General features: G+C 39.4%; 1 protein-coding gene across 1 annotated transcript; it reads left to right on the forward strand.

Annotated features, from left to right (window-relative positions):
• Positions 1–65: 65 nt before the first annotated feature.
• On the forward strand, positions 66–7,295 carry slc13a5b (solute carrier family 13 member 5b). Its single transcript, XM_084420029.1, has 12 exons — positions 66–171; positions 1,143–1,271; positions 1,346–1,482; positions 1,598–1,809; positions 2,662–2,833; positions 2,924–3,046; positions 3,127–3,339; positions 3,580–3,686; positions 3,811–3,932; positions 4,817–4,978; positions 5,420–5,557; positions 5,856–7,295. The coding sequence occupies exons 1-12, from the start codon at positions 70–72 to the stop codon at positions 5,979–5,981; spliced, it is 1,743 nt and encodes a 580-aa protein (XP_084276155.1). The 5' UTR covers positions 66–69; the 3' UTR covers positions 5,982–7,295.
• Positions 7,296–12,408: the final 5,113 nt, after the last annotated feature.

The raw sequence follows: 12,408 nt of genomic DNA on the forward strand, positions 1-12,408 counted from the left end.
AGCAGGTTAAAAGGACGAGTACAACAGTGTTAAACTTACTTTATATGCAAAAACTGTCTTTATTTTGAGATGTTCCCAAAACTAAAATCCATATGGAACTTGAAGAATGGGATAGTTCTTTTCTTCACTCCTTTGATTCTTCTCCCACTTCCAGTAGTCATCAACACAAGGGTATGTAAATTAAAGCTTTTATCTGAATTGAACAAAATTTTGGCAACTTTTTACTTCAGTGCCGAGAGCTTAAGCTTATAGAATTACTTCTATAGTGTAGATTTTGCATGCTTTTGTCTGAGGTTACGCTTGTTAGCGTTTATGCACCTGTCAAATGCTTTAGTAACGTAAATGTAAATGTATTCTGTTTAGTACATAGGGACTACATTCGTACCCTGAGGCCTCCATGTACAATAATTCATTGTGCCTCAAAATTGTTTTTTTAACCCTTTGTCATTGTGTATGTTCAAGCGTGGGAACACATAGTATAGTCTAAATTCCTGACTCCGAGTCAATGTGTTTTGCGGTCATGACTGTCATGTGCACGAGAGAAAGTTCATATCAATTGCTCCCACTGATAGTAAATGAAATGTGTATTTTTGCCTCGTCCTCTGCATTGCCAGGCCCACTGAAGCTATTTTAAAGATTTTTAACAAGATATTTAACATATTTTAAAAGGCAATACTATTACAGTGGGGTCCAAAAGTCTGAGATCACATTCAAAATCTGGGATTCATCACTTGAAAAAAAACCCCCAAAGGTTTGGATTTTGTAACAAAGAAACATTACGATATAAAATCAACAAAAAGATCACATCACTATTTGTTACTAATCAAATAAGTAAGCGTGTGATCTTCATCATTAGAACTTCTTTTTACAGATGATCTTATGTCACAAGTTGCTGCTGTCGTTAAAGCGATAGACGGACATACCAAATGCTAAGGCATTTTAAATTTATTTTAATTAGGGGAAAAAAAACAATTAAACTTTTCAATCAGATTGATTTGTAAAATAATAAAATTGTACATTATAAAATAAAATAAAATAATACAATAAATTAGCATTAACTACATTCATTTAGTAAAATATGCCCAATATATGCCTATCTAATATAGCTTGTAGTTTTCAAAGAGCATGTTTCTATCTTCCAGGAGGCCAGCTGTGCCTATGTAATCATTCTGATGGCAGTATACTGGTGTACTGAGGCTCTTCCTTTAGCTGTCACATCACTGCTACCTGCTGTTCTCTTTCCCATGCTTGGTCTCATGCAGTCCAAAATGGTAAGTTGTTCCAGTTAAAGGTATGAAGGAAGAGAAGAATAGCCAAAAGCTAAAGCTTTTATGTCGTTCTCTAGGTGTGTATGCAGTACCTGAAGGACACTAACATGCTGTTTGTGGGTGGACTGATGGTCGCTGTGGCAGTTGAACACTGGAACCTGCACAAACGTATCGCCCTGAGAGTGCTGCTCATTGTTGGTGTGCGCCCAGCGCTGTAGGTTAAACCCTGTACCAGGCACAGTCGTTGGTAGATTGTTAAATCCAATCTTTATTCATGTAGATTTCACGCTTGTATTCGCATTCTGACTGCTTCCTCTGTATTAATACAGCCTGATGCTGGGTTTCATGGGGGTGACAGCTTTCCTCTCCATGTGGATCAGTAACACGGCTACCACGGCCATGATGGTCCCTATAGTGCAGGCTGTGCTGGAACAGCTGAACAAACAGGAGACAGAGCCTTCACAGATGACCGGCGGCGAGGAGCGGCCCCAGGCCCCTGAGGCGGAGTACAAACAGACGGCAAAAGACAGAGACAAAGAAGGTCGGGCGAAGAATAAGATGTAGTGCACACACTACAGTTCAAAAGTTTGGGTTAATGACTTTTGAAAGAAATTAGCACTTTTGGTAACACTTCAGTTTAGGGTCCAATTCTCACTATTAGCATGCATATGACTAGATATTGGCTGTTTATTAGTACTTATAAAGCATATATTAATGCCTTATATGTATGACCATGTTCTACATCCTTAATCCTACCCAATAGCGAAACAACATCTACCTTACTAACTATTAATAAGTATAATTAGGATTTGTTGAGTCAAAAGTCGTAGTTAATAGTAAGTTAATAGAGAGAACTGGACTCTAAACTAAAGTGTGACCGTACTTTTATTCAGCACGAATCCATTAAACTGATCAAAAGTGACAGGAAAGTCATTTATAGCTTAATGTTTCAAAAGTTTTCTATTTCAGATAAATGAGTTTAATACATCAAAGAATCCTGGAAAAACAAAATTCCACTAAAATCAACTGTTTTCAACATTGATAATAATAATAATAAAGTTTCTTGAGCACCAAATAAGCATATTAGAATGATTTCTGAAGGATCATGTGACATGGAAGACTGGAGTAATGATGCTGAACAATCTGCTTTTCCAACACAGGAATGAATGACATTTTAAAGTAGCCTACATTAAAATAGAAAACAGTTATTTTAAATTCTAATAACATTCCACAATATAACTTTTGCTGCATTTCTGATTAAATAAATGCAGACTTCTTGAGCATAAGAGACTACTTTTAAAACATTACAAAGTCTTACCAATCCCAAACTTTTGAATTCAAGACAGAATGTATATTTTTACTATCGCTTTTAAGTATATTCCCTATTTCTTAGTGGTGCTGCGCATGTTGGATGTCTCAGCAGAGGCCAAGCAAAAGGAGTCAGCAGAAAAGCGGCTCATGGCTAAAGGCATGACTCTGTGTGTGTGCTATGCTGCCAGCATTGGGGGAACGGCCACACTCACAGGCACTGGACCTAACCTAGTATTTAAGGGTCAGATGAACCAGTGAGTATTAACCCTATGATAAAAAACAAACACTTTACTACAACCATTGGTGTTTCAAGTAACTGAACCCTTTGCTTTATTTTCATTCAGATTATTTCCTGAGAATGGCGATGTTATCAATTTCGCTTCATGGTTTGGGTTTGCGTTTCCCAACATGATCATCATGCTGACGATAGCTTGGCTCTATCTTCAGTTCGTTTTCATGGGATTCAAGTATGATATATAATCACTTTGGTAGATTTCACCTTTGCTTTTAACATTCCTTTCATGAAGCTCTTTGTTCATGTCTCCAGCATTAGGAAGACATGGGGATGTGGGGTGGTAAAGTCCGAAAAAGATATAGCCGCCTATAATGTGATCCGGGAGCAGCATCTTCTGCTGGGACCGATGTGTTTTGGTGAACTCAGCGTTCTGGCTCTCTTCAGTTTGCTTGTGGCGCTGTGGTTTAGTCGAGATCCTGGATTTGTGGCAGGCTGGGCAACACACACCTTCAACATTGAAGCAGAGTATGATTTAGTCTTGAATCATTGAATTTATTCACTTCTTCATTTATTCAAGTCACTAACCATGTTTGATATCCATCTAAATGTAATTGATTTAAGCCATTTTTCATAGACTAAACTCAAAATAAATTATTTGATGTTTATACAAAAATAGTTATTTTTGTCATACTGTATTAAAAATATATTTAGGACATTTTGGAATAATAATATAACTTTTTGATGTTTAAAATTCCATACATTCAGATATGTGACAGATGCTACAGTTGCAGTCTTCATTGCCATGTTGCTCTTTATTCTTCCATCAAAACCACCTCGGCTTTGCTTCTGGTCACCGACTGGCTCTGAAACAGGTAAGACATATTTTACACAACAAAAAGGTCTACACTGAAAACACTGGAGCCTATTAGAGCTATATGTCACATGGCTGAGAGTTTGGATACTGTTTGCTATGACCCACTATATATTCATTCACAGAGCCTCAGCTCTCTTCTGCACCCAGTACAGCCCTGCTGTCCTGGAAAGTAGCTCAAAAGAAGTTGCCCTGGAACATAGTTTTGCTTCTAGGTGGAGGATTTGCCCTGGCCAAAGGTAGTGAGGTGAGAGTTTTATGCACTCAATGAAAAAGTTATTTGACAATTATTGTGTTTCTCCAAACCGCTATCAAGATATAATCATTTAAATGGCGGCTGTCATTAAACTGGCCTCTAAACATTTTTCAGATTTGTTTTGATAAGAGATTTATTGAAACATACAACAATTAAGACATCAATAACAGAATAAATAAAAACAATGTGTTTATAGCATATAGAGCATATATTTAACAATGTATTTAGAATTGTGGCAATATGCTCTATAAACATCAGCCAAATTTTGTAGACAAAAAGGGTTGGTTGTCTATAGCAGTGGTTCCCAATTCCAGTCCTCGTGACCCACTGCTCTGTACATTTTGTATGTCTCCCTTATTTAACACACCTGAACCAGATCATCAGCTCATTAGGAGAGACTCCATGAACTGAACTGAGTGTGTCAGATAAGAGAGACCTACAAAATGTGCAGAGCAGTGGGTCACGAGGACTGGAATTGGGAACCACTGGTCTATAGCACAGCAATACATGAAGCATGGCTCACATAGAGGTCACTTTCCAACAAAGGAGCTTTCTGTTTGTCAACGCAGCCAATTCACTTGACCAACTTGATCCCTGCAATGCAAAATCTATGTAGGGAAATGTTGCCCTAACACGAATTCTTATTGAAATTACTAGATGATTTCGAACACAAATTTCACCAAGCAACGGTAAATATGACCTTTAGGTCTCATACTGATATCGTGCATCACATGTCCAAAACCTCAGAATTTACTCTGATAATAAAAACATAACTAATTAACTTGATCATAATGATGGATTAACGTAATCATCATTATGATTAAAAAAGTGAACAAGTTCCATATTTTTGACTTCATATATCTCTTTTATATTAGGAGTCAGGTCTATCCAGATGGATTGGAAACCAGTTGACTCCCCTACACAGTATCCCTCCCTGGGCCATTGTTATCATCCTGTGCCTCGTGATTGCAGTTTTCACTGAATGCACCAGCAATGTGGCCACAGCAACCCTTTTCCTCCCTGTTCTTGCTACTATGGTAAGAATTGAATGTAAACCCAGGAGCAAAATTGAAAGCCTTAGGAAGGTTTTCTCATTCTTATCAGGGAATAGGTGCTGGAAAAGCCTTCAATACAAGTAGAACATGAGAAAATGAAATACATACTGTACATTGTGTGTGTGTACGTGTGTGTACGTGTACATATATGTATATGTGCCCAAAAAGCGCAGGTGCTAAACTTCTTGAAATAGCATCTGCCATGAAGTTGTATTGCTCACCAGCTGTGCAATGCTTCAATGAAACAGCAGCCTCTGTGCAGACATGACTCACAGGTTGTTCTAATCTCTAAGAATTACAGCCCAATTACAGACAGCTTAGAAAACACGCACTTAGATCAGAGACACATGAGTCAGCACTATCCACAATTAAATCTTGTTTTCTGCTTTATAAATATGTCAGACATTTCTGATTGTTTCACAGTCTCAATCTGTTGGAATCAACCCTCTGTACGTCATGGTGCCATGCACACTTAGCGCATCCTTCGCATTCATGTTACCTGTGGCAACTCCTCCAAACGCTATAGTCTTTTCCTATGGATACCTCAAGGTTGCAGACATGGTGAGTTTCAAAACTGGTTTTATTCTAGTATTATATATTATTTCAGCTCATTTTCATATTCAAAACGTCTTTAAAAGCTCATCATAACACAAAGTAACTGGTTTACAAGATCAAATACCATCAAATGATTTATGTAGTTATGTCCGTGAATGTTAAAACAGAGAATTGTTCAAACAAATGTGGCCCTATATATAGACAAACCATAAGTTGTTTGACCACTTCTAAAAGATGTTCCTTCCCAGCTGCTCCAGTGACCAATAAACTCACTCAGTGACATTTAACTTTTTGTTTTTCTCAGGCAAAAACTGGCATGATGATGAATGTCATAGGGATTTTCTGCATCACCTTAGCCATCAACACCTGGGGCAAGGCCATGTTCAACCTAGATTCTTTCCCTGCATGGGCCAACCAAACAGTAATATGATGGACAGTACGAGGCCGAATGCAAACCAGCAAGCTGCTCGTTTTCTTCCCATTATTCTCATAAACTTCATGGATCCAAGCCGTAGCACAGAGAAACTGAAACCTGCCATGTCTTGCAGGACTATTTTGCACATTGATAACCTCTTTCACTTAAGGGTCTGACTAAATAAGCAGCCATATATGCTATGTTCAAATATTTGGGGTCAGTAAGATTTTTTGAAAGAAGTCTCTTATGCTCACCAAGACTGCATTTATATGATCAAAAATACAATGAGAACAAAAAATTGAGAAATATTATTATAAATTAAAATAACTGTTTTCTATTTTAAAGTATTTGAAATGTTTTTTTGTTTTTGTTTTTAGATGGGAAAGCTGATTTTTTAGAAGGCAATACTGCAGTATTTGTGTCCTTATTGAATAAAAGCATTATTTAAAAATGAAAAACTGACTCTTACTGACCCCAAACTTTGAACAGTATGCAGGATCATCACATAAGTTCATCTAACAAATGATATGTTGACTCAAAATAAGAAAGCATAGAACAAACAAGGAATGGAACCAATTTAAGCAGCAGGTTAGAAACATTATTTTCAAGCATATCTTTCACATATTGTTTAGAAGGCATGCTAATCTGTCAGAACCACAACTAGTTGAGCAATCCTTTCGTCAACTAAATAATAAGGCAGAATTGTTGACATTAACTCCAATTATAATTACCCATTTGAATTTCTCATGACTGAGATATGAAAGCTTCATCCACGACCACAACTGCCTTAAATCTCGGGCAACTCCTACATTAAATTAAACAAATACCTCATAGTTCATAACAGGTGTACTGAAACATTTGAACATTTATACATTTTGGCAATCAGATTATTAAAATCTATCTATGTTGTTGTGTTTTAACAGAGTTTACAGTATGTAAATATGCAACTTCAATACTGCGTGTACATCTACGTTTCAAGTTTTTATAATTCCACTAAATCCACCAATCAGTGATTACTGTACCTATAGCATCAAAATGACTTGAATATTTGTAAAATTAAAGTACTGCAGAATTGTAAAGCATATGACCTTAGTGTGAATGAAAGACGGTCTTCCAGAGTTTAATGCACCTATACTGTATATTCCAGTGTGATGTGTGAGTTCATTGATACACTGTATCTCATTTTGTTTGAATGAATACTACAATGCTTACTGAATATTTCTTTTGGAATATTGGAGAAATTATTAGAATAAATCTGTTTATGAAAATAAAGCACTTAAAAGGCATGACTGTAAATGGAATATGCCCTCAAACTGCTGTTCTGTTATGTTAAAGAGATGAAACTAAATAAAACCATATCTTTCCCTACAACAATATGCTTGATCCTAAATTACACATTCTGCTCAGTGTCTATGGTGGTTATGTTATATATGCTTCTGGTAACATGCCCAATGTTAAGTTTAGCGTTGATATATTCTGTTAGCCTATATTCTTATATCATAAGATGATGTATTTAAAAAAATAAAAATAAACTGACACCAGCTGCTGTTTAAAAGAACTAAAATTATGCAACTTAAACTTTGCACACCAAGGACACTAAAAGGAAGACTTTCATTAAGTTCAAAGTGATCCCGTCAGTACAAATTAAATGTGAAGCGAGGACTATTTGGGGAAAAGGCATGGCACAGAAACAATGACAGCAATGACAGTGTTATATAAACATTGAGCCCTATAAAATAGCTCAGCTGACTCTCTCATGCAAGCACAACCAGATTTGGTTCACTTCAAAATAAAGAGTCAGTCTGTAATATAGAAAGAAAGCTAACAGATTTTCTGCACAAAAAAAGGCAGTTTTCTATATGATGGATCAGTACAAGTATTTTTTTTTTAAACTCTGCCACTGACAATTCAATATATTTTGTTCTACTTAGATTTCCTAACAGAACGTTAGCATATGGGTCCCAGTTGGTTACTTTAAACAATGAATGAATTAATAAATCAATAAGTAATTCTAAGAACTTTTTCGGTAGGTTTAACCAAAAACATACCTTGTTACACTGAGTTTTAACTGAAAGCCTAAAGAGAACGTTACAGAACGTTCTCTAATAGTTATTTTTACATTCACAGATCTAAAAATTGTTAGCTGGGCTCAGCCTTTCTTTGAGAAGAAAGTGTGGGAAAGTTCTGGTTTCAAGCAGGAACATGAAGTATGCTTACAATTAATGTAAACAGAAAGCAGGGGGTTCCACACAAAAAGAGTGAAAAGCGGTTAAAACAGTGTAACTTTAAAAGTCAGTGTTTGGTTGTGACTGTGACTCAATCACAATCTCTAAGGTCAAGTTAAATCCTAAGGGTAGACAGTGCTGCACCACTGCAAATCCACCTGATGATTTCACAAACCTTCCAAGGTTAGAAGTACTGGATTAATGATAGCTCATGGTCTTGTGGAGACAAAAGACTAGACTTCACAACCATGTGTTTATAGTCTCCATGCAGCCAGCAGCCAGCAGCCACACTGCAACTCCACAGTGCATAATAATCCTCAATTGCTGAGGTATGACCAGGTTGAAACCTCATGATAATTTCTTGCAATTGTTGCAATAACTACAGAGGAATGTTGCAATTTTGGTCAGGTTTAGATCACATGCATGCGGCCGAATGGGCAGCAGAACGAAAGAAGTGTGCCAAACAAAGAAATCCTTTTTAAAAATAGCAGTCACATATAACACACAAAAAACTTTGGCATAAAACAAAGCGATGAAATTGAATTACAGAAAGTGATTCTCAAAAAAGGTCTGCCTTTCACCACAGAATGCATTTTTTTCTATTTAAGAAATTAAATTGTTATAGGGCTAACAAGTAAGCAGCTAACAAGCGGTTGGGTGTTCTGTGACACTGTGATCACTATGATCCTAGATCTTTGAGGGAAGGAACAGATTTAATTACAGTGCCCTTTTCTGCTTTTCGGCATCTCCAACACCCACTCATTATCCATCTGAACCAAAAGCGCATATGCCTCAGCCTCCAATTTGGCTGTATATACATATAAGAGCCCCCCAAAAAACAGTAAGCTTAAGTTCATTTTTGCTTGGATGTTATTCTTGTCTAAGACTTTTTGTTGAACTAAGTGAATACGGTTAACTCTTTACTTCCTGGTAAGTAATATGTTGGATAAAAGGCTAATTCATTTTCTATTACCCTGTATTACTGACACAAAGAAATATGCTACTTTGGGAGAGAGCGGGGAGAGTTTTCTCTAGCAAAGGTTTTGTAGGTTAAATATCCTCTTCAATTAAAACATTAATATATTATATTATTAGATATATATCAATTATTAATCATTAGACTGTCTCTGTGCTTTCTTCTCGTATATTCATTGTAATAAAAAGTGTATCCAAGACTCAATCAATTATAATTTTAGGACAAATAGCTCCACCAAATGGTGACACAAGTAGTAGTGCACACAAACAATCTGTTTCACTAAACATAGCATAACAACCAATTAGAAACATCAAATGTCAGTTTTGCCATTGTGAGGATAACGTTCAAAATTTTCATGGGCTTTTCAGTACTTATACTAGTTATGAAAGGTACAGCAAGCAGTTGCTTTGTGGACTCTCCCAAAATAGAGCAGTCTCCGTTTATTCCAATAGTATGCAGCTGCAGACCCGCAGCACCAGCAGTTTCAGAACCACAGTTTAAAAACCGCAGTCACAGAACTGGAGGGAGGGGTGGGGGCAGGGTTCGAAATCACTTAGGACTCTTGGGGGGTCCCCTAAAATGTAATTATTAAATTATAAAAAATTCTGAAGACTACCTTGCTACACTATATACTGTAGGCACAATTATATGGACCAATGTTGAAGGTGGGATAATGGTCTTGGGATGTTTTTCATGGTTTGGGCTAGGCCCAGTATTGTAGTGGTGTCTGGAGAAGTGGCTATAATCTAACAGGTAAACCTCTAACTCTGGAGCAACAAAGTTACAAGTTATTTTTCCTTTTTTTCCTCTCCATGATGCAAGATTAAGAAAAATAATATTAGCTTCCTAGATAGATTGCCAAGCTCTCATGTATATACTCATTCATGCTCAAATCACATTCACTTTAATCAACTCACAGACTTGAATTAAGTCCTGGTTATCTTTCGTAATCACTGACTGGACAAGTAGGTTGTTAAGCTAGTATTGAATAACTAGTCTAGCTGCTAGGTCTGCTATGGAACCTGTTCTCTTACGAGAGGTTCTCTCGTATTGCGTAAGTTGCTTACGCTACAGGTAAAGTCATCTTTTCTCGAGATATGAAGCCAAAAAATTATCCTTAATTTTTAGAATCTTGTCAACGCAGTGCAGCAGCACGCAGACCTAGAGCAGGCTATCTAGTGTGCTCATTGGCTGCCCTGCGGCAACTGCAGCAGCCTACTACTGAGCCTGGAGTGACGTCGCGCCCTCACGCGTCACAGCCCGCCAGAAGGGGCGTGGTTAAGCATATATAAGGAAGGCTCAGAGGCTGGTTCGCTGATTTTCGTCTCTTCAGCGAAGCTCTTCGGATCGCTGGACTCTGAGAGAAGCCGCCGCAGTTTGAAGCAAGCGACCAGCAGGCCGAGGAAAGCGTCTGAGGAAGCCGGTCGTCTTCGCCGCCTTCAGCCATCCGTGCCTGCTACGCTATCCGGCGTCATATCCTTTTTCTGCTGTGTTCGCCGCTGCGAACTTCTTCTAAAAGAGAAATTTCCTACGAGGCGTTGTTTCAAATGCCTCGCACCACTCCCGCTCTCTCTCCCTCTGTTCGAGCCACGCAACTGCGCCGTTCACAAGGGACGTCAGAGCGGATGATCACAGGGCTAGCTTCCTCGCGCTCTCTCACTCTGTTCGAGCTGCGCAAACCGCGCCGCTCACAAGGGATGTTAGAAGTGGACGGTCACGGGCTAGCTTCCTCGCACTCCCTCTGTTCGAGCCGCACAAACTGCGCCACTCACAAGGGATGTCAGAAGCGGACAGTCACGAGGCTAGTTTTTTCTTTACGTTATAAGAAAGCTACCCCACCCCGTTCGCGTGCGTCACTCACCGGCGAAAGGAAACAAGTGTTTTAGTCCCGCTGAGGCTGGACCAACCTCCATTTTGCACACATTTCTCAGTCCCCACCTAAGTTCAGGCGACTGGAAATATCAATATTGCAGTAAACGAGCCTGTTTCAGTACATGCACGCCTGCAAACAAACGCCGACGCAAACATGATGACGCTCTCTGGCTACTCGCCCATGGGAATATCAATATGGCAGTAAACGAGCCTGTTACAATACATGCACGCCTGCAAACTAACGCTGATACAAACATGATGACGCTCTCTGGCTACTCGCCCCTCTTCCCGCTCTCTCTCCCTTTGCTTGTGCCGCGCAAACTGCGCCGTTCACAAGGGATGTTAGAAGCGGACCGTCACGGGCTAGCTTCCTCGCACTCCCTCTGTTCGAGCCGCGCAAGCTGCGCCGCCCACAAGGGATGTCAGAAGTGGACGGTCACAAGGCTAGTTTTTTCTTTACGTTATAGGAAAGCTACCACGCCCTGTTCGCGTGCGTCACTCACCGGCGAGAAGGAAGAGAGTGTTTTTTAGTCCCGCTGAGGCCGGACCAACCTCCATTTCTCACACATTTCTCAGTCCCCTCCTAAGTTCAGGCGACTGGAAATATCAATATTGCAGTAAACGAGCCTGTTACAATACATGCGCGCCTGCAAACAAACGGCGTCACAAGACATAACGACGCTCTCTGGCTATTTGCCTATTACGACCCATCTCCCGCTCTCTCGCTCCTTTTGTTTGAGCCACGCAAACTGCCCCGCTCACAAGGGATTTCAGAGTGGACGGTCACAAGCTATGTTCAGCACCAGGCGTGCCTCACTCACCGGCGAAAGGAATAGAAAGAGTGTTTCTATTCTAGAAACACTCTATCTTACATTTCTCAGTCCCCTCTTAAGTCAGGCGGCTGGAAAAATTAATATTGCAGTAAACGAGCCTGTTATAATACATGCACGCCTGCAAACAAACGCCGACACAAAACATGATGACGCTCTCTTATATGCTCGCGCCAACCGAAAGCCTATGTGTATCCCCCTGTGGTTCAGTGGCGGAATCTTAGGCCTTCGCGCCAGAGACCTGTGTTCGAATCCCGGCTTGGGCGGCAGATACAATTATGCTGTTTCCTTCTCCGAGCTCGCGGCCAGCTTTCTTACATACAGAAAGCCAACCCGCCTCTCGCACCCTCCCGCTAGCATGATGGTGCTCGAGTATTATGAGCGTCTAAACATATGAGTCTTCAAAGCATTTCGCTCTGTCAGTCCCCTCAAAAAAAAAAAAAAAAAAAAGGCGACTGCAGATGTGCATTTTGCAGCCAACGAGCGCGTTATACAAACTCGCTCGCCTGCACCCAAACACCGTTTTTACGGCACCCCAG

Source organism: Rutilus rutilus (assembly GCF_951802725.1).
Source record: "Rutilus rutilus genome assembly, chromosome: 9".
Lineage (NCBI taxonomy): Eukaryota > Metazoa > Chordata > Actinopteri > Cypriniformes > Leuciscidae > Rutilus > Rutilus rutilus.